Genomic DNA, 23,375 nt, shown 5'->3' with positions numbered 1-23,375 from the left:
GAGTTCTTCATGATAAGGAAATTAGATGGTCCAGGAAACTTACACATTTGTCTTCCCAAGGCTCCGGGTTCATTGTGACAATTCTTCTAGCCTGAGAGCCTTGGGGCAGTGAGCACAAGCACCCTTTCTCTCCCCTTCAATTTGAGGCAGCTTGAACAGCCAATTGGCTTTGAAATGCCTCTGGCCTAGAAAAATAGCCTGTCCTGCTGTCCTCACATTGCCAGGAGCACATGCATATCACCAGCCATGTCTTTATTCTCAGGCAGAAGGAACTAAACTGTGAGGAGGCAGCTCAGGCTTTTCATACTTCCATGTCTTTGCACACCCTGTTCCCTCACACCTGGAATGCCATCCCTCTAACCCACCACTCTTCTTTGCTTGAAAAACTCCTATTCATCCTTCAATACTTCAAATAGAAATAGTTGTTTTGGTCTGGAATATCATAGCATGTTATTCACATCTCTGGGATAATATTCACCACACTGTGTTGTAAAGTATGTATTTACCTGTCTACTTCCCCAACTAAATACTGGGCCCCTCAAGGGCAAGATGTCATGTTCATTTTTGTATCCTCAGTGCCGAGCACAGTGCTTGGGTCCTAGTTGATGCTCAAATAATGCTTGTGAATGAATAGATGCATAAGAGCACCAATTTTACCCAGCGTGGTGCTAGAGACCCAGTAAGCATTTAGGTAACTTTTGCTGAAGGAATAAAAATGCATGTGTTTGGTGACATTTTGGTTAAGTGTACAGAACAGCACATGAATCTATCTAAGCAAATTCATATTGCTCAAACTACAAAGGCCTAGATTTTAACACTGGGATTGAGAATGAAATTGGTTGTACAGATTCTAAGCAGGGCCTTGGAAAAAAAACGGACTGTAAACATTTCATCAAGATTCATAAAGTCTGGCAATAATCACTTAGTTAATCACTTTTCAGAAATATCATTGGCAATTTCTGGGATTTCTAACCTGTATTACTTATCTCTTGCTATGAAACAAATTACTCCAAAACTTAGTATCTGGTCTTTTTTTTCTTAAGGTTGGCATCTGAGCTAACAACTGCTACCAATCTTTTCTTTTTTCCTGCTTTATCTCCCAAAATCCACCTCCCCCCGTTCATAGTTGTATATCTTAGTTGCAGAACCTTCTAGTTGTGGCATGTGGGACACCACCTCAACGCGGCCTAACGAGTGGTGCCATGTCCATGCCCAGGATCCAAACCAGCAAAACCCTGGGCTGCCGCAGCAAAGTGCACAGACTTAACCACTCAGCCATGGGGCCAGCCCCAAAACTTAGTATCTTAAAACAACAAACATTTACTATCTCACAGTTTCTATGAGTCAGGAATTTGGAGTGGCTTAGCTGGGTGGTTCTGTCTGGCTCAGGATCTCTCACGTAGTTGAGGTCAAGGTATTGGTCGGGGTTGCAGTCATCTGAAGGCTTAACTAAGACTGTAGAATCTACTTCAAAGATGGTTGTTGGCAGCATCTTCCCCCAGACAGTGATTCAAGAGAGTGAACAAGGAAGAAGATGTAGTGCCTTTTGTGATTTAGTCTCTAAAGCCACATACTGTCACTTCTGTTCTAGTCTACTCATTAGAAGCAGTCACTAAGTCCAGCCCACATTCAAGGGAGGGGAATCCGGCTCCACCTCTTGAAGAGATGAGTATAAAAAAATTTATGAACCTATTTTTAAACCACCACATAAACCATGAGTTAGAAATGCTGATGTGGCAGCAGCTTGAAGTAAATACGTTCTCTTTGCAGTCTGTATGCAATTGAATTACCCAGCACACATGACACAACCACCTGTAATTAAACACAGTTTAAACATATGTCAAATTATTGATCTCCAGCATGCTACCTACAGAAATTCCCTCCTACAAAATATGCACCTCACTGATTCTAAGATATTAGAGACAGACAGGAATGCATTAGGATTCAATGAATATTTGTCAAGTTGAAAGGAGTTATAATAGATCCCAATCCATGCTTAGGCAGACAAGATCTGCTTTTGCTCCTCCAGAACTCCCTTGCTAAAGAGAAGGCATGAGGATGTACTTCATACACACAAGATAAACAGCGTAATCAATTTGAGAGGGGACAAGGGAACTTTACTTGGCAAGTAGCAGAATTACAAACAGCCCCTCTTCTACCAGCACAAAATCTAAAGTGGTGTTCTCAGCAGAGAGAGTATAAATCTTCATTTCAGATAGTTCATGAACATAAATGACGCCAAACTCTAGCTAGCCTTTGTGGCAATTTCCAGAATGTTTGAGCTCATCTCAGATGATGTGTCTAGAGCCTCCACATGATTTCAGCCTCAAAGTGTAAAAGGATCCATGTAACATAACCTTGCCCATTCCATGGCAGTTTAGAGCCAAGTCCAGGGCATCTACTCAGTGAACATTCCACAGGGGCAAAACTGATGTTGGTCAAAATAGTACTTTAGGTAAGGCTTGAATTTGACATACCCATTTTCCCCTTCCTACCTCCGCCTCATTCAGTACCATTCCAAGCTGGGAGGGGGATGGCGATAGGATCTAGAAAAGGAGAGGGAGACATCTCTCTAGGAAGGCCCAGCTACACCACTTCCCAGCTTTGTGACTTGAGACGAGTTTCTTGTCTTCTCCAAGACTTGATTCTTGATTTCCATTTTGGATAAGACAGAATTTGTATGTCTATAGATACAAATAATTTTCCATTGTTATCAGTTGTTTCCAACTTACAGAGTTGTACAATAGTTTTCACAGAATCAGAATCAGATAACCAGAAGGATGAGCTACAGATGATGCATAGTTTTGTATTAGCATAAATTTCCCCTTATGCACATTAAGAAGAAAAATTATTTCATAAGGTGTCAAGGTTTTTCTGAGCTGTTAGCAGGGGACATATGCAAGTTAATATACATTTAGCCACAGAATAATGGTGTTGGTTGGGGCTGAAATTCTTTGTTCTTTTCTAGGACATGGTAGTACCACCCTGTTTCCATCCTGTGTTAGTCTGTCTTGATTCTGAGACTTGTGGATGGATTCACATTCCTTCATTCAACCTGAGTAACTAAAGGTTGTGGAAGATAAGGCCATTTCCAGGGAATTTTAACTACCTTCCTTTGAAGGTAAATGAAAGCCGAAAACGTTCCTCTTTAGTAGGGACTCAAACCAAATGAAACATTGGCTCAGTTCAGATTCAGTTAAAGGAATGTTTTGAGGTTCTAATTCATTAGAAAATATATAGGTTTGATTCTGGTTTGAACAAGTTTGCTAGATTTTCAAATACGTATATTCGGTCCAATTCACCGTTCAATTAATATGTGGGTTCAGTTTGACTTGAGGTTTAGTAAATTGATGCTATTTGGTCTGTAATTTGCGTCATAATTTGATTCTTTATTCCTTAGTTCTTAAGTTGTCTCTTTCCTGTTCTGCCCACGAATAAATCAAAATTCTTCTACTTTATTCCCTTCGAGTTCAGTCCCCACTCCTGCCAATATTGAGTTTGCCCCAAATGGAATGTCTGTTGCTAGGTTCTAAACTCAAGTTAAGGAAGGATTTGGTTGTCTATATAATATTGCTATAAGGAGGTCTCATTATCGCCGGGCAGAGCTGATGAACTCTTAGAATCCACGTCCCATTAGCCATGTCTATCTTTAAAGAAGGCCGAGGGACTATGGCAAATAGATAAAATCTGAGCCCAGAAGGCTCCTATGGGATGTTTGAAGAAAGCTTGTGCAGTGCCCCATTTTGGTTGACCCCGGACTTGCCATCTTCATGGGCAAAAGTAAGCCTGGCTTCAGAACTAAAGGGAGACATTTCTAGTGTGTCTCTCTCTGTTTCCATTTCAGCCATTAATGTATTAATTTTTCCCTTTGTGCAACTACCCCCAGTTGAAATGAATTGAGTTGAATTAAAAGGACAAAGTAGCTATTTGCTGGGAAGGAATCTTTTCCTTTTCTTTCTTTCTTGTTTTTCTTTAAGTAGCCTCCAAGGAAGCTAATTACCCACCCTGGTAGTCTGAGAGAATTGTAATATGACGATTAGTTTGCTGTTCTTCAACAGTAAGTCATTGTTGTAGCAACCCTATAGTCCCCACCCTCCTTCCCCCAAACTATGTGCACCTATTCCTGACAGTCAAATCTTCCCTGTGCCCAAACTCCCCAGAAAGAATGGCTTCTCTGCCAAAATACACAACCTTTGAAAGGGGAGGTCAAGGGACAGGAAACAGCAGGCTGAGGGTGTCCATGGGAGAATTGTATCCAGGAATCCTGCTCTTCTGAACCAAACGGGCTGCTTTGGGTTGCCTAAGAAGGAGGGACATAGTTGTTCTGATCTTTCTGAATGTGAGTGTCTAGACTAGCTCTGTCCAATGGAAATATAATGCAAGCCACAAATGCGAGCTTTGCAAGTAATTTTAGATTTTCTAGTAGCCGCAGTTAAAAAATTCAAAGAAACAGGTGAAATTAGTTTTGATGTAATATTTTAATTTTATTCAGTATATCCAAAATATTCTCATTTCAATATGTAATCAATATAAGAATTGTTAAGGAGATATTTTACATTCTTTGAAATTGGGTTATATTTTACACTTACAACACATCTCAGTTCTGACTAGCCACTCTTCAAATGTTCAATAGCCACATATAACTAGTGGCTACCGTATTAGATAGCACAATACTTTTCTTATCCATCTAAGAGAGGTTCAAGATAATGATATTTTACATGAATTAAATGCTCTGCACTTTGCAAAATATTTCCAAATTCATCACCTCAGTTGTCACTCATAATAGCACCACGAATTAGGTTGGGAGAGGATAATTACCCAGTTGTGTTTTGTTTGATTGGGGAACTAAGATATAAAGAGGTTCAGTATCTTGTGGTCTTTCCAATGCCACACAACTGTTTAGTACTCAAGAGCCAGAGCCTAGCTCTCCTGACTTCCAGGCAGGCAATCCCTGCAGTGTCCTTGAGGCAACATGTGGAAGCTCCAGAGTGGTGAATAGAAAGGTCCCTGTTGGACAGTCCTTGCTTCTTTGCTTCCTTCCACCTTCCCCCACCTCCAGGCAAGGGAGGTGGGGAGGCAGAGGGGTGGGGTGGTATCTGTGTCATTCACTTTGTGCTGCATAAAGCACAGCCGTGAGTAATTAGGATCCTTTGTTTCCAATGCCCAATCCTACACATTCCATCACCTCCCCTACTGTCACTCCAAGGGGAACTGGTGCCCTTGGCAAAGCTATCAGAAGAGAAAAACTTCCCTTGCCACCACCCCTCCCAATGATTCTGATTCTTTCTAAAACCATAGTTTAAGTGGAAGCACTGGCCTATCTAAGGCAACTTTCCTGTTGTCATTGGAGAACCACTCAGAGAAATGGTTGGGGCAAACAATATAATGGGGGCGACTGAGCACTCCACAGGGTTGGTGGTTTTGACCCATATCCCTGGAATAGGAGTCCCGGCCGCCTGCCGCAGCCTGGGACTTATGTTCAAATACAATTGAATCTCCAAAGCTTTGGTGGAGTACCTAGTATGCCACCAAATGCCAGGTACTATGAGGAAAAGGAATGACAAGATGAATTTCCTGTCACTAAGAAGCTTATGATTTATTTGGGGAACCAGTACTCATATAAATTTAACAAAAGAATTTTATTTGTAAATATGTATGTAGTTCTTATTATGTGCCAAGCAACTGTTCTAATCACTTACAGGTATTAGCTAATTTAATCTTTACAACGACTTTATGAAGTGGGTACTATTATCCCCATTTTGCAGATGAAGAAACTAGAGCATACAAAGGTTAAGTGACCTGCTGAAGATCACACAGCTAGTAAGTGGTAGAGCTGGGATGCGAACCCAGGCAATCTGGCTCCACAGTCCACAATTTAACCTTTGCACTGTGGTGCTAAATAAGAGTTAATGGCAGTGGTTTCTTTAAATGCTAAGTGAATGAGAGATACAAGCAGTAAGTGCTACTGGAAGTATTGGAGTTCATGGGAAAGAGAACTCATCAGGGTCTAGGGTGCTAAGGGAAGCCTTCCTGGAAGATCTAGGGTGTGAAGGAGGGTTATATTTCACCTGATAAGGAAATGGCTATTTCTGGCAGGGGGAAAAACATGAACAAAAGAGCAGAGATGGAGATGAATATAGCACATCAGGGTACAGGGAGGCAGCTGTTAAATCTACATCTCCATTAGATTGGTGGTTACCATAGGGGAAGGCGGGGAGGGCAAAACGGGTGATTAGGCTTACTTGTGTGGTGATGCACTATAATTAGTTTTTTGGTGGTGAATATGATGTAATCTACACAGAATTCGAAATATATTACGATGTACATCTGAAAGCTATATAATGTTATAATCCAAAGTTACTGCAATTAAAAAAAAATCTCAAAAAACCAAAATCTACATCTCCAGCCCCAATCTTCCTTCTGGATGTCAATCCCATGAATGCCTACCAGACAATCATGCTTATATATGCCAAATACAGTGTGTCTAAAAATCAAAAACACTTCCTCCCCCAACTCCCTGTCTGACAATAGAATCAATTCTCTTCTATTGCCCAGGCCCAACATCTTGGCATTATCTTTGACTCTTTCCCAATTTTTAATCCTTCATGTCCACCATATCCTGCTGCTTTTCTTGTTGAACCTTTGAAACATCTCCACCTTACTCACACAGAAGTCTCTTTCTTTCCCTCATCACCTGATGCTTAGATTACTCCACAGATTCCTAAGTGGTATCTCTGCTTCAAATCTCTGTGCTCTTACACATCTGGTGTGATGTCATCACATTTCTCTTCCTAAAACACCATTTCCATTGTGTTAGTCCTCTGCTCCAAAACCTTCAATGGTTCCACGTTGCATTCATTGACTCCCTCCTGCCATGGTAATGCTGAGAGAGTAAAAAGAGAGAAGAGCAGAGGTCCAAAGTCTGTGTTATGAGGACCACAGCAATAAAATGCAAAAACAAGAAGTAATGGACTTCACTCAGGGAAACTTCAGTCCTCTAATGCCTGACCTGCTAGACAAAGAATTAGTCTTCAACCTGTATAGATTGGTAAACGTTCAGTGCCTATATATTGCATTGTTATGCAATTCCTTCATTTCCAGTAGTGATGGTAGTAATGTCAATAGAAGATGTCATCTATTGAGCCCTTCCTATGTGCTAGGCACTTGGCTAGGCACTTTATGTGTAGTTTGTCATATAATCCTCAGAACAACAACAATTGAGATATGCATTATTTTTATTCAAATGTTACAGTTGGGGAAACACATCTAGGAAATGGCTAAGCCAGGATTTAAGCCTTGACTGATTCCAAAGTGTGGGTTCTTTCCACAAATTAAGACCAGCGTAAGTTTGTTCTAGTTCCTGTCCCATAAAACCAATAGTGAGCGTTGACAACAGGCTTGCTCCACCAGAAAAATATTTTCAGCAGAACCACCTTCAACAGGAAATAAATGTTTTCAGCATTATCAAGCCTGAGGAAACAATCCTGGCACTTCCATCAGCCTTCTTACAGATATCCTCTTCTGGAGGGCAACTGATCTGTGTCAAAATATTGCAGGAATGGGTACACATATTTGTTTTGCAACAGGGAAGATTCTTCTCTCCTTTATTTAAAGGATTCACAACTGCATGCTGTCCAAGACTTTGTAGAGAATAGATTTAAAATTCAAATTGTAACTTCTAAAGTTACAGTATCTCACAACCTATGATTGAATTTGGCCTGAAAACCAGCTCTAGGGGAGGAAGACAAATGGTCTACCCTCTCTAGGTCCTTCTGGCTGGCCTAAGAATTAAATTGACATGAGACAGAATAGCAGGAGAAAATCAAACAAAGCTTTATAAGTTGTATACCTGAGAGAAACTCAGGAAAACTGAGCAACTCACCAGAATGGCTGAGGTCACCACCTTAAATACTATTTTTAGCTAAAGAAAAGGAGGGTGTTAGGGGTAGTAGTTTGGGACTTCAAGGGGGAGGAAGGAGATTTACATGGAGATGGAAGTGCAAATGGGCCAACTATAGGCAATGTGACCTAAGAGACAAATTTTACATTACACTACAGTTATCTTATGATATTAGCTCCTTCCTGGAACAGGCCCTTCTGTTTTAAATTCTTTTAGGCAGTTGCAGGGGAGGTCAAAGTTTTTTTCAGGGTTTTTTGTTCTTAAAAATAATCAAGCCGAAGAGACACATTTTGGGGTGGCCAATTCTGATCCTCCATGCAGCCCTATGATTAAATCAATGAAGGAATGTTCCAGGGCCCTCAGTTCTTGCTTCCCCAGTGGATGGGTCTGGGGAGAGCGACAAAAGCTTTTCCACTGAGCAGAAACAATTAGCCAAACCAATCCAAACATCCTGCCCAATGGCTCTTTGGGATAAATGTGTGAAAACCACAGGCTCTGTCTCTTGGCCTTGTTCTGAAGTAAGTTGAAACTACCTTGGTTCTACTTGGATGGCCTTCCAGAAAAACTCTTTATATATGTAGGGAAAAAACAGGGTGTCTTTGGACTGGAATGAAGGAATGCTTAGTGCATCCTAATATGAGAAAAAATGAGGAAATGGCTCAATTCTGTATCGAGATCTCACTCTGCAAGGCATTAGGGAATTAGAGAAGACAAGATAGAGAACCAATTGCTAAAAGCTCACAGTGGGAGGTATGTGATGTGCTATCCTTAAATGAATTTTGAAATGAATCTGAGCAAATCTCTGAGACCATCATCCATTGAGGAGAGGCAGTTTATACCCTTTAAGCAAGTCATACTCTCTCTGAGCCTCTATATCCTTGTGATTAAAAAGGATACCAGTAATTCCTGGCCACCATCTCTTGGGGTTATCATGATAATCATGTGAATTCATATATGGTAAAATGTTTTGAAAATAATTGTAGAAATACAACTGCAATTATTAAGGCAGCTCTGAAATTATTATCGTGGCTTTTTTTGGTAGACTGGGGTTATTTTCAGTGAGCAATATTTCAAATTAGACATCAAACCAAAACCAAGAAGCTTGATTTGAGTTGGGCTCAAGTGTTGGGATTAGAATGGGAGGAAAGGCCAGAGCTAAGTGAGTGAGCATTAAATCAGTTCAGTCTCCAGTCAAAAGTTGGATGAAATGCAGATGCTAAGCTGACTCTTTTCTTCCTCTGCCATTTTGGCCATGCAAATTTGAACCCAGAATGTATAATGAATGTCTCACTCGCTGCCCAGACAGTTATTTAATCACCACACTTGGGGCTACTTACACCTACCTTACACGCAGCTGAATCCCATTTCCAGGGATCAGTCCAGCCTCTAGACAAGGGAATCCATAGTTTAGGAGCTCAGCATCAACTCAGCCTGGTTGGTGACCACACTCTGTCCTTAGCCGCCCATGCCAGAAACTAGACTCTCTCTCCTTGTTCTTTGGGGAACTGACTCACTCCACCTTATTCTTCACTCCTAGGAACCCATTTCTCCCCATACATATAAATCTAGGTAACTCATCCTAGTTACCTAACCAGCCATATTATGTCTGGTCTTATCCTGTTCCATTCTGATGGAGCCGAGGATTTAAAGATGAGCACTGGGACAAGGGCAGGCATAATCATTCAGAGAAGCCAGTGAGCGAAGACTGTGCCGGGCCAAGCTTGGCAAGTGCATAGCTGAAGGGTACCAGCTGAGGAGAGTGACAGACAGGGCACAGATACCATCTTCCCAGAGAGCTCTGTGGCATGAGGGTAGTTACATGCCATGCTGGCTGCTCTGTCTGCTATTGTTTCATGACATTGTCTATGATACCCAGTCAGTTCAGTGAATGAAAGAAAGCTCTTGCTAATCACTTTCTAATCTAAACAAGATCAAGTGGAATAAAAGCCCAGAAGATCAGTATAAGTTCTGGTGTCTGCTTCTACTTTCTCCTATTCCTTTCTCTTTTCTCTGCTATAAATTTCCTCTCTCCTTCCTACCCCCAAACAGAAAGTTGTCATAGGAAGGAGTCCCAGAAGAAATTCATTTTAAAAAGAAAGGGCAATGTACCCAAAACTGAAAACAAAAAACACGTAGGCTTTGGAATCAGAAAGATCTGCGTTCAAATCCTGATTTTGCTACCCCTAACTGGAGCAAGCCTCTGTTTCCCCATCAGAAATAAGACTACAACTAAATTAGATTGTGTGTGTGAGTGTGCGTGAGAGAGAGAGAGATAGACAGACAGACACAGAGACAGAGAGAAAGTGGGAAAAAGAGAGAGAGAGAGAAGAGCGCCTGGCCTATCATAGGCACTCAATAAACACTAATTATTATCCTGTTTTGATTGATAAGATGGCCTAGGAGATTGAAAAGTTCCTGGTGCAACTTGTTATAGAGGGGGTAAAAATTAACTATACAATGAGAAGAAAGGAATTAAAGGATTTGGATTTGTGTAAATAGAAGTGACAACAGTGAGATAGTGCTGTGGTTCTATGGAGGGAAATGAGAAAGTGAGAGAAGTAAAAGAGGGAGAAGTTCCCCCACCCACACATCCCCAAATTGCAGTTGAGAAATGGAAGCTCAGAGACAAGAGCTAAGGGCAGTTAGTAAAGAAGAATTAAAGGAAAATGAGGGATATCAAACAGTTGTGTTTTTTCCAGCTATTCTCAAAATGAACTGTGACAGCCTTCCATGTGGATTTGCCAATCCAAGACCATGCACAGTTCGTCAGACCCTATTTGTGTTTTTTCTTGCTACTTCTTTTACTTGACATTTATGAATTGGCTTCAAAATTCTTGTCAAATGGCACCCTCCCAGATTTTTTTCACACAGAACTCACAGAAGAAGTGCATACACGAATATATTTTTATCTAGCCTGTAAATGCAGGAGCTCCTTCAGCTTGTCAGGAATCGACATTTGCCTGTGCATGTCTACATTTTCTCATTTCTCTACGTCCATCTTTGGGTTCCATTCCATCAGGGAAGTCTGGGAAAGTGTCTGCAGTTTTCAACAAAGCAGTGAGTGGCAGTTAAATTATTAAAAACAGATTTCCAAAATGGCTGTTGAATGGTGATGACAAAATAAGTCCTTTATTTACAGATAGCTTAAGATTGATTAGCTGGGGGAATGGTAGGGGAATGTATACACACATATACACATATGCAGAGAATCTATCTATAGAGAGGTATAGATGGAATATATATTCGTGTATTACCCCTAAAGTTTTTGAGACAGAGAGTTCCAGAGGATATTGAGAATAAAAAAAGGAAGTTATGAAAGAACCTGTATCTGTAGATCTATGACCAATAGGTGGAGACATGCTTGTGGTTAACAGTTTTCCACATTTTGGCAAGACCGGTGGGCTCATTGTCAGCTAGATAAGAGTGTAGGTGAAAAAGACAGTTTTTACATTGGGACTATTAGTAGCCACCCCTTTGTAGCATGGCTGACAAATGCTGGGAAACTAGATCTCTTGTTGCCAAAGGATATAACGATGATGTGAAACAAAATGCCGGAACTTACCGGGGGCTGCCCACATCTATTAGACTTCCTGGCTGAAGTCGGGGCTCTTTTGGAAGACTTCCATTATGTCAGCTCAGACAGATCTCCAGGATTGCTCTCTATCTTGAATACTAGGGTCAGGTCCTGCTGGGTAGGCCCTCAGGCACTGTAGGTGGTCCAGTAACTCCTTCCTTTTCCTGCAGAGTAATTGACTACTTTGTCCCACTGTGGCTTCACAGACTCTTGCCTTTTCCAAACTGCCTCCTTTATTCACCAGAAAGCCTAGTGCAATGGCAAAGCCTAGCTCCCACAGTCTGTGCTGTTCGGCACAGGTGACATTCTCCTTTGGGTGGCTTACATTGTATATGCACATAACACTCAAAGCTTGTCCAGCCTCAAGGTCTCTGTCCTACGCCATGCCCCTTCTCTCCCTGCTCATTGCTTTAATTTAAGCCACCATCACCTCTCACCTGTACTAATGCATTGTCTTCTAACCAATCCCCATTCCACCCTGCCTCACCTCGTAGGTCTTACCACAGCGACTGGAGTAATAGTTTTAAAATACAAATTTGATGGTGTCACTCCCAGATTTATTTCTCAACTCACTCCCAAACTTCAGAGAACACCCCACAAAAGGCCCCCAATGTCTGAGCTTTACCCTCATTTCCAGTCTCATCTGTTAGAGCTCACTGCTGGCACCCTATGCTTGAGCCATTTTGAGCTGTTTGCACTTCTGTAAACATACTGTATTCTTTCATACCGCCATGTCTTTGCCCCTACTGGTGCAATTTTAAACTCTAGAATACCTTTTCTACCCTTCCTGCCTAACTAGCTCCAATTCATCTTTTTCTGATGGCTTTATTGAGATACAATTCACATAGCAAACAATTCGTTCATTTAAAATGTACAATTCAATGGATTTTAGTTTAGTCACAGAGTTGTGCAATAATCACCACTATTTAATGCCAAAACATCTTTATACCCCTAAAAAAAACTCTATACCTATTCCCCCCCCCCCCCCCCACTTCTCCCACCCCTCCTGGCAAGCTGCTGGCAACCATTGATCTACTTTCTGTCTCTATAGATTTGTCTATTCCAGGGTCATCTTCCAAGATTTTTTCAGGTGTTGCCTCCTCTTGTTGGCCTCCCAGTCCCCTGATTTCAAAGCCTCTACTGCAGGCGCCAATAATGCTCCTTGCATGGATCTGACATAGCACTTAGCTCACTATATTCTTGCCTGCCTCCCCACAGAAATTGACTTACTCGTCTCTGAAACCCCAATGTCTAATACTTGGCCTGGCTCAGAAGAAGTACCCCATAACTATTGGCTAAATGAATGAATGACTTCCAGGAAGCCCTGACAGGCAGAAAGGCCTCTCAGTGAATGGATGATAGATGAGTGAATATACAAGTAAAACCAGACAGTGGATGCCTAAGTGCTCATTTTTCAGCTCACTTGCACTTGGATAAACTTAGCAACTACCATACTGATGTCTCTTCTGTCTCTACAGTTGATATGCAGCTTCCAGAACCTAGGGAAACATTACCATAAGTGGTGCAGACGAAGTATATCCTCAGAAAATATTCATAATACAGTAGTTTAAGCTTTACCTGTGGGGCTAACAGCAACACTCTCAGGCCATATTCCTACCTAACCTTTTCAATTTTCTATATTCTCTCTGTGTTTCTCTCTCAATCTCTCCTTCTCCCTCCTAATCTCCTGCCTTCCTTTCTTCCTTCTTTCTCTCCTCCTCCCTCCCTCTGTCTCCCCACCCCACACCCTTGGGATATTTGCCTTTAATTTTAAAGCACATTTCAGAATATCTCTGATTAACAATGTAGATCCTTAGATTTAAAAGAAAATTAAGTTTAGCGTGAGATGTCTGAACGTGAATCCACTTTGGAAGCTGTTTAATCGTTCCGTTTCAATGCACCACATTTCTTTTTACATGACTGGATATTTAAAAAGCTCATTAGCAAGGGAATATAAAACAATTTGCAAACACAATGGAATATGAAGATGTTAAATAGTAAACCATCTTCTTTTGGGCATTTTATTGACTAGAGACAAATGGGGGTGCACTCTGACTCAGGTAGCCATTGTCTGCCTTTCAAAGACATTGTCAATGTCTTTCTCCCTATTTCAAACTTCCTCATTCTTCTCTTCTCTTAATTTCTTACTCTTTCTTGTCTCCCCTCTCCTCCATTCTTGATCTCTTTCTCTCTCCTTTATGATTCTCTCCTTTGCCCATTTTGCTGTTTGAACCTTTTTTACTCTTTTACTCTCTGTTTCTCCTCCACTTTCTTTTATTCTTCTTCTCGCCTAGACCCATTTCTCTTTCTTTCCTTCTGTTCTTTTCACCCAGAATGATGGAGGGAAGAGAGAGTGGTGGTTGGGGGAAGATGAGTAGAAAAGGAGGTGGGGGAGAGATTGACAATGGGGCTGTCCTGCACATGCCACATCATCTGCCACAAAAAGGGATGTGCCCTGGTCTGAATCACCCATATTTCTTCCACTTTAAGATAAGGCACATAACCTCTTTGTGCCTCACTTTTTTCTCACTTACAAAATTGAAACAAAATAGTATGTTCCCAGACTACCTGCCAGAGATGTTGTTAGGGTCAAACTTGGGAATGAATATGAAAAAGATTTGAAAAGAACCAGACCCCTGTAATTGGAAGCACTCAGGGGAAAGGGTGGGAGGATTACTGCCTTGCACTGCGCCGGGATCTAATTAACTGAGGATTGCAGTTCTTGCCTTTCTGAGGAATGTGTTTCTTTTCACCTTTGCTCTACTCATCAAATCACTTGGTTGTCTGTGTACCTTGTTCGAATGTTCTTAGTGTCTTCAGAGGGGAAGGATAACGTGTTCCTTTGTATGCTGTTGATTTTTATCCCTTCCTTTTCTCTTGCATTGGGCTAGCAAATGGAACCTCAAGCAGCCAGCTCTCTACCCCCAAGTCTAAGCAGTCTCCCATCTCTACGCCCACCAGTCCTGGCAGCCTCCGGAAGCACAAGGTATTATGTCTCTTATACCTTACTAAACCCCGTTGCACTCGGACTTTTTTGAATGGCTGGTTGATGGTTTTCTCTTCCATCTACTTCAACAGCACATCGAGATCAGAATTTCCCTTCATCTGGATCATTAGTTTGAAGCCCTGGGAATCCCAGCAGGGGCCAAGCTTCCAGTCACTTTTATTTATTCCTCTGACTCCCGGTTTATTTACTTCCAGTTACATTTAACCAACAGGACGAGGTAGAGAGGTCCCAAATACCCATTCTGATCTAATGGTGTCACCAAATGATGGCTCAGGGGATGAGCTGGGCACTTGTCGCTCCAATTCAGATACATAGCACAGGGGGCATTGAGGGCAACTTATGTCCCCAGGCACCAGTCAACAGAAGTGACATAAAGATAGCAGTCAAAGAAAGTTAACACTGAGTTTCTCCCTTTAGATTTGCTGGACATTAAAATATGAACACACCCTAGTTTCACTATGTATTCTTCATTATAAGGCAGATTCTGGTACAGTGTAGGAAGAGAGGGCATATATACATTGCATTGGCCCTGGGCACCATTTACACCTCTAAGTCATCCCAAATAAATATACCATTAAAATAATACAAGTGTATAAATTCTCTAGCCCCACTTTCCAAACAGATTCCCACCCAGAAATCTCTCCTAAATAGAAAATCTGGAGTGGTCACCGCCTTGAACCTCATCTCTAAGGTAACGTGGATGTGGCTTCTGCTCTGATTACCATGCTCTAGAGCAGCTTCCTCTAGGATTCTCTTGTCTTCTTCCTGCTCAAAAGACTTGGTGTGAGATGGAAATAGGCGAAAAGCCACCAATATGGCCAACTCCATCACAGAACCATAGAAGGTCAGAGCTGGAAGAGATCTTAGATGGAGACAAATTAGTTTCATTTGATTCTCACAATAATCTTATGAGGTTGATATTTTAAGATGAAGAAATTGAGATCCAGAAAGGTTAAATTACTTACTAGAGTAACATAGCTAGGTAGTAGCAGACAGAACTGGCCCCCAGGTTACTGCTGGCAGTATGCTGTTGTCACTTCACACTAGCTCACTTTTTTTTCTCTTTGTGTGAGGAAGATTGGCCCTGAGGTAACATCCATTGCCAATCTTCCTCTTTTTGCTTGAGGAAGATTGGCCCTGAACTAACATCTGTGGCAGTCTTCCTCTATTTTGTATGTGGGATGCCACCACAGGATGGCTTGATGAGCAGTGTGTAGGTCGACGCCCAGGATCCAAACCTGCAAATCCCAGGTCCCCAAAGCGGAGCCCGCGAACTTAACCACTATGCCATTGGGCCGGCCCCCACACTAGCTCGCTTTTACGGGACTTCCTAACTCTGTGTTCAGTGACATCATATAGGTAACTAGAACTCAGCCATGAAGGGAATATTTACACTATGGATATCAGCAAATACTACAAATCAAGGTGGTTGTTTTTTTCCTACAGGAAGTCAATTGTTAAACATTTAACAGCACACCACTGCCTAACATCCATTTTCATTTCCTTTTCTCTACATCAGGACTTCAATTTCCTGGTTAATCTGACCATTACCTGCTCCATCATTCCTAATGCCTGTTTCATTTCTTTAATGACCCATTTAACTTCTGGTATTGACCCTGCCTGATCAGAACCTTCTAATTGTCCTGCTGAGCTATTTGGTTTCCCCAAAGGAGGATCTGCTGAACTGCGTAGCCAACAGCACCCGGAGATTGTGAAATGGATGAAAATTGCTTTTGCAGTCAGCTTTCAGTTATTCTTCTGAGTGGCAAAGCTTGTTAATGTGGACATTCCAAGATGGGGAGTAGCCTACTTCTGTTGTTCCACTCTCCACGCAGAACCTCCTATGCTACACTGCTTCTTACTGTGTCTTTGCCCTATGCATTTCTGCCTTTACTTTCCTTCTGGAAAGTGTGACCTACCCCACTACCTTCCATCAGTACCTTCCCCAAAGGGCTAGGGGCAGCTTGGGCATTTGCTCTGCACACTTGAGTCATTCAGCTTTTCAATTGACATTTTCAGTTCATTTAGGCTGAGGACCCATCATCCATAAGCCCACTGGGGTGAGTGTTGGCATTGTTAAACCGTTTCTCCTGGTTGGGTTTGCAGGCTTTTTCTTTGTGAGGGTTTTTTTGTTGTTCTTGTTTTGACTCAATTCTAAGAACGAATTTAACCATTGAAGGATTAGAATAAGCTACAGCTGGCAGCATTTTCTTAGCACCTCACTGTTTTATTAACTGTGGAATTTTTAGTGTATTATTTTATTTTTAAAATTACTTTTTATGACAGTTAGGCAAACAAACATTAGGTTATAAATTATATAATTTTCTAGCGTAAACTTTTAAAACACCATTTAGATTTTGTATAATTCTTACTATTTTTTTAGCTTTTTACTTTAATATCATTTCAAATTTATGAGTTGCAAGAATAATATAAAGAACTTCTGTATACTCTTTACACAGATTCACCAGTTGTTTATATTTTGACTTATTTATTTTTTGTGTTTTCTCTCTCTCTCTGCACACACAAATTTGCATTTTTCTATTTTTTTAACCACTTGAGATTAAGTCACAGACATATGCCCTTTTACCTCTAATACTTTCGTATATATCTCTTAAGAATAAGGACATTTTCTTTCATAACCATAGTACAATTATCAAAATCAGGAAATTTACACTAATGCAATACTATTATATACTCTACAGTCCATATTTAAGTTTTATCAATTGCCCCAATAACGTTCTTTTTCTGGTCCAGGATCCAATCCAGGATCACACATTACCTTCAGTTGTCATGTCTCTTTATTCTTCTTTAATCTGAAAAGTTCTTGAGGCTTTTTTTTATCTTTCAGGAAAGTATATTGTCGACATGAAGAGTACAGGCCAGTTACTTGGTAGAATGTCCTCCAGTTTAGGTTTGTCTGATGTTTCCTTGTGATTAAATTGAGATTGTGCATTTGAGGCAGAAATGTCATAAAAGTGATGTTGCATCTCTCTCAATGCATCCTATCAGGAGGCATTAGCCTCATGCTTACACCACCAATGATGGAGGGTGAACTGTTTTTTCTGAATAAGCTAAAAAGTGTCTTGAGACGTTCCTCAGTCCCTCTGGGCTTCAGGTGTCAGCCTCTTGCTCCTCCTTTCACACAGCTACCTGAGCTTTAGCACCATCAAGGTCCTTGGGCAGTTGGCCTTAGCAGATCTCATCTGAACTTCCATCCAAGTGGACCTGAAAGGTGTGAGTCATGGTGGAGAAAGGAAGCAGGTGGCTGAGGCCATGACTTTCCTCCTGCGCAATTGGAAACAAACTTGAAGTCCCAGCATCCCTTTGGTAACTTTTGATGGCTGTGGCAGGGCCCTAAGCTGTAATCAGCCTCTTGGCTTCCCCTCTTAAGCAGCTCATGGAGAATCCTCTCTAATGCAGCTGTGATGGGGTTAGCCAAAGTCCGCATACTCAAGTGCTACAATATGGACACAGAGTAAATCCTTGTATAGTTAATGAGAACAATATTTTGCATTTTCATACTGCTTTTTCCTGTTGCATAGCAATTTTCTCATTTACCCTTTTGATAACCCAGTGAAAGAGATAGGGAAGACAGTGTTTTCATTTTACAGATAAGAAAAAGGAAGTGCCGAGATCAAAGACAGCCCCAGTATGATTCAGTAATTTGGAGAAGGTACCATAGTAAAGAAGTTCAAAATGCTGAGAAACATAGGGAAATTTTCTCATTTATTTTTAAAGTTTTCCCAGATTAATGATTGCACTTGTGGTTTTAAATTTGTAGGCATTTTACTTGTGAAGTTGTCTGGAGATTGAAGGAAAAGGTATTCAACATATTATGTGACAATATAACTAACATTATTTAAATATCCATTTTCTTCTGTGTTTCCAGACTTTTTTGTCATCCTGTAAGTGCTTGGAGAGAGAGTTTGATGAGTAAAGCAGGGTCCTGACCCTTAAATCACAGACACCACTCTAAGTGGATTTGGGTAGTGTAATCAAGAGCAAACAAAAGGACTGCAAGAGCACAAAGGAGGGTGGGAAAGACATCCGATTGTGGGAGGGTGGGAGACAGGAAAGCTTTACAGACTAGGTGACATTTAAGTGGGGCCTTGAAGCCTGGGTAGACTTTTGATGGCTGGTGAAGAGAATGGGCATTCTGGCTTAAAAAAAAATCAGTGAGAACAAAACCACACCATCAGAAAAGTGCAGGGCACTTTTGGGAAAAAGCGAACCCAAACTAGAAGCCAGGTTTCTCAAAACTCCTCTCTGACTTCCTTTGGACTATAAGCTCCTTGGACCAGACACCAAGTTTTTGTTTTCTCTAATGTATTAATATGGCCAGCACAGCTGTATTTGTTACAAACATTTTGTTCTGGAGGGCTCCAAGGGACTAAGCAAATGAATTTCAGGTGCAAATTATTTGTATTGTTAAGCAATATGCATTTTTCTGTATTTCTACATATCAATCAACAAAAACAGAAGGTTGAGATAATTCCTTTTCCTGAACATTTTAATACCCATGAAAAAAATACATTTTGAATACTAAATAAATTGATAGAGGACAGAAGTTCATACCTAAGCCTAGTCCTATGGAGTCTCTCTCCATAGCCTGCATCTCACCCTACTCATTCCAAGTTATAGCAGCTGCAAATGGAGTCTCCTCATGATTCTACCCCTAGGCCTGTCCCTGCTTCCTCTGAGACAAAAGTCTGGAAAAATCCTCTCAGATAATTATATCTGCCAACCAACCAATTACACTGAAGTGTCTGTTACATGAACGATTAAGAGTAGGGTTGAATGCTGAAGGCTAGTGGTTCACTGTAGTGGGACTCAAAGTGGTGGCTTCCATAATGAAAACACCCTTTTGTACCGCCTGAAAAATGTCCAGCGAGTTCAATAACTTGTCAGTGTCTGTCTCATTTCACTTGCTTAGGTATAACTAAGGAAAAACAAAATGCAATGATCCGAGTTATATTTTAGAACTAGAAGGAAACTTAAAGGTTTTATAGTCGACATCTTCCTCAATTTTCAGATATAGAAGGAAAGACCCTGAAAGGGGAAGTTGAATGGCAAAGCTAGGCCTAGAACCTAGGTCTCCTGACGCTTAATCCTGTGCTCTTTCTGCTACAGTGGACATCATTATGTGTAAGTTTAACTTACAGAATTCATCAGTAGTCACAATGTAGTCATAGAACAAAACTGCTATAAAACCATGTCTTACATTTATACACATCATTACATACTGAATATTATTATATACGTTATATATCACTACATGCATACGGCTGTATAGGATTACATGCTCTGGCGTCACATAAACAGCATTTAATTGTCAATGTAAGGAATTTCCAAAGATACTATTTTTTAAAATAGCTTATTGAGATGTAATTCACATACCATAAAATTCACCTTTTTAAGTGTAGTTTAGTAGGTTTTAGTGTAATCAAAAACTTGTGCAAGAATATATTTATCACCCTCAAAGGAAACTCTATGCCTATTAGTCGTCACAGCCCCTTCTCCCTCCAACCAGCTCCTGGCAACCACTAAGCTACTCTCTGTTTCTATGAGTTAGCGTATTCTGAACATTTCAATAAATTGCCCTCTGAGCACTGCTTTAGCTGCATCCCATAACTTTTGCTATATTGTTTTTCCTTTATCTCAAAAGTATTTTCTAATTTCCCTTGTGATTTCCTCTTTGACCCATTGGCTATTTATCAGTGTTTTTTTAATTTCCACATATTTGTGAATTTCCCAAATATCTTTCTGTTCTTCCTTTCTAATTTAATTCACTGTAGTTGAAGAACACATTTTGCATGATTTCAATCCTTTTAGATTTATTGAGACTTGTTTTATGACCTAACATATGATCAATCCTGCAGAATGTTCCATGGGCTCTTGAGAAGAATGTGTATTCTGTTTTTGTTGGATGGAGTATTATATAGATGTGTAATTGTTTGTAGTGTTGTTCAAGTCTTTTCTTTCCTTGTTGGTCTTCTACCTAGTTATTGTATCCATTATTGAAGGTAGGGTATTGAAGTGTTCAACTATTATAGTTGAATTGCTTATTCCTCCTTTCAATTCAGTCATTTTTTGCCTCAGGTATTTTGGTGCTCTGTTGTTAAGGCGCATATATGTTTATAATCATGTTTTTGGATGTATTGACCCTTTTTGTCATTATAAAATGTCCTTCTTTGTCTCTAGTAACAATTTTTGTCTTAAAGTCTATTTCATCTAATATTAGTATAGCCTCTCCAGCTCTGTTTTGGTTACTAACTGCAAGCTAAGTCTTTTTCCATCCTTTTACTTTCAACAACTTTGTGTCTTTGAATCTAAATTTTTTCTCTTTCAAACAGCATAGAGCTGAATCACTTTTTTTGTTAAATCCATTCTGTCAATATCTGCCTTTTCTTTTGAGAGTGTAATCTACTTATGTTTGATGTAATTACTGGTAAGATAGGAATTAACGTCTGCCATTTTGCGATTTTCTATGTCTTATGTCTTTTTTGTTCCTTTATTCTTTGATTTCTGCCCTTTTGTATTAAATAGATATTTTTCTAATGTATCATTTTAATTCCTATATTTTTACTAATTTTATTTTGAGTTCTTTTCTTAGTGGTTGCTCTGGAGATTACAATTAACATCTTAATACAATCTACTTTAGATTAATATCAACTTACTTTCAATTCTATAAAAAAATTTTGCTATAGTATAGCTCTGTTCCTTCCCTCCTCCCTTTGTGCTTTTATTGACATACAAATTACATATTTATATGTAATTAAGTCCATCAACACATTTTTATAATTACTAGTCCATGCAGTTGTCTTTTGAATTGGATAATAGAAGAAAAGAGTTAGAAACATAAATCTGTACTTTCTCTTGTGTTTACTTTTATCAGTGTTCTTTATTTCTTATGTGGATTTGAATTACTGCCTATTGTTTCATCATTTCTCATGGAAGGATTCTCTTTAGTATTTCTTGTAGAACATCTCTGCTAGCAATGAATACTCTGTCTTTGTTTATCTGAGAATGTCTTGATTGCTCCTTCATTCTTCAAAGGTGATTTTGCTTGATTTCCTTAAATGCTATGATCCACTAAGTTTCCTAGCCTTTGTTGAGGGGCTGTGTGTGTGTGTTGGAGCAAGATTTCAATGCTCTGTTGGGTAGTTTATGACTTTGCATTAGCCTTCATTTGCTGCTTGTGCAGGGCCTCAAGGCCAACCAGAGGTGAGAGATTAGGCCATTGTCAGCTCTTTTCTGAGAATATGTCCAGTCCTGAACATAGAGATTTCTGGGAACATGTCAAGAGATTTTCAAAGTCCTCTATGGACATTAATTCTCCATTTTTTCCTTTTGAGATTTTTGAGCAGCTTCATTTGCCCCAACTGTTTCCCCCAGCTCAGGCAGCTGTGATTTTAAACAGTTCCAGCTGATTAATACTTCTTGAAAAGGCTGTTCACAGTGAGTGTGCTCGGACACAGGCCAAATAAAGAAAAACCTGGAAACCTAAGTGAGAGTTTCCAGGGAGCTACCAGACAGGTCAAATAGTGACAATTCTCTGGGAATGGGGCATTCTGGGGAGCTCCAAACCCATTCTGCATCCTCCAGTGGCTGCTAGGTTGCTGTTTTTCAGATACTGTAGTTGTGAGGCTATTGGTTTTCAAAGCTACATTGGAGCTGTGGAGAGGGAGAATGGAAATAGATCAAGTTAAAGTACAATAAATCTTGGTATTCTTACTGAGATTCAGCTATTTTTCTTAAATAAACACTTTTTGGATTGTTGCAAGCCTTTGGTTAATTTCCAGAGTTCTGAAAAAGTTGATTTTGACAATTTTTCCAGTGTCACTGTATTTACATAAGAGCAGATTTTCAGAGAGTCTTTTCCCACAATTCTGGAAGTCTAGAGCTCAAAGATTCTTTTGCTTATGTTCGATTTTTACTTTACTCAAGTACTTGAGAACTATATCCCTTCAGAGGTGCAACTCCATTGTACGCCACCTTGCCTCAATTCAATTTTACAAGTTTTTATTGCATTCCTATTGTTTCCTCAGCATTGTACTTTCTCTTTATCAGTTGTCTGAGAAATTTTGTTTGGTAGTTTAGAACAAGAGTGCCAAATACGGCCTATGGCCTGGTTGTTTTTGGATGGCCCCCGATGTAAAAAAATGTTTCTTATATCTTTAAAGGGTTGTAAAAGAAACAAAACCCAAACAAACAAGACTGTCTGACAGAGACTATATGTGACCATCAAAGAGAGCCTAAAATACTTATCTATTAATATTAATAATTATTAATACTATTAATACTAATACTAATAATATTATTAATAATAACAATATTAATACTAATATTTATCTAGCCCTTTACAGAAAAAGTTTATTGATCCCTGATTTACAGTGAAGGGGTGTGAGGTTGGTGAGAAGTGAGTTTATTTGCTGTAGTTGCCTTTGTTGTGTTAATAATGATTCACTATTCCCTTGAAGAGCCCCAAATAATAGTCTCCAAGCTGGAAAATACATTGTAGATTGTCACTTTCAAAGTCTGCATTTTCTTGAAGACTCAAAGACTTGTTCAATGTCACAGTACTAATTAGCCAGGGCTAAAACCTCAGGTTTCTGAATACACTTTACTCCTCTTTCCATTCTAAGCTGCCTAAAAGTTTTCCTGCCCCTTCTTTCTCAGCAGAAAGCATTCTCAATGTTAGACAAATAAGTCCCCTTCCTCTGCATTCTTGTCCTTCTTCTTCATCTTCACTTTTTCTCCTACCTCGAGAAGAAGCTGTCTTCTGCAATTTTCTTGGACAGTCCTCTAATGAAGTTCTCTGTTTCCATCATACCAAAGAGAGTCTCTTAAATATCCACAGAGTTGACCCTAAATTTTCCAGTTTCTTTTAGTAT

General features: G+C 40.0%; 1 protein-coding gene across 13 annotated transcripts in view; it reads left to right on the top strand.

Annotated features, from left to right (window-relative positions):
• Window positions 1–23,375, top strand: part of DCX (doublecortin) — a 367,328-nt gene that overhangs the window by 333,580 nt on the left and 10,373 nt on the right. For 12 of the 13 annotated variants that reach the window (XM_070257762.1, XM_070257759.1, XM_070257764.1 and 9 more), the window contains one exon: window positions 14,366–14,460. The exons of the other annotated variant lie outside the window; for it this stretch is intronic. In XM_070257762.1, the coding sequence (XP_070113863.1) occupies window positions 14,366–14,460 (95 nt within the window). The remainder of the gene's footprint in view (window positions 1–14,365; window positions 14,461–23,375) is intronic. 13 annotated transcript variants of the gene reach the window in all.

This window comes from Equus caballus, chromosome X (assembly GCF_041296265.1).
Source record: "Equus caballus isolate H_3958 breed thoroughbred chromosome X, TB-T2T, whole genome shotgun sequence".
Classification (NCBI taxonomy): domain Eukaryota; kingdom Metazoa; phylum Chordata; class Mammalia; order Perissodactyla; family Equidae; genus Equus; species Equus caballus.
Note: the sequence above shows the minus strand (reverse complement) of the source record. Positions and strands in the feature narration are given on the sequence as shown.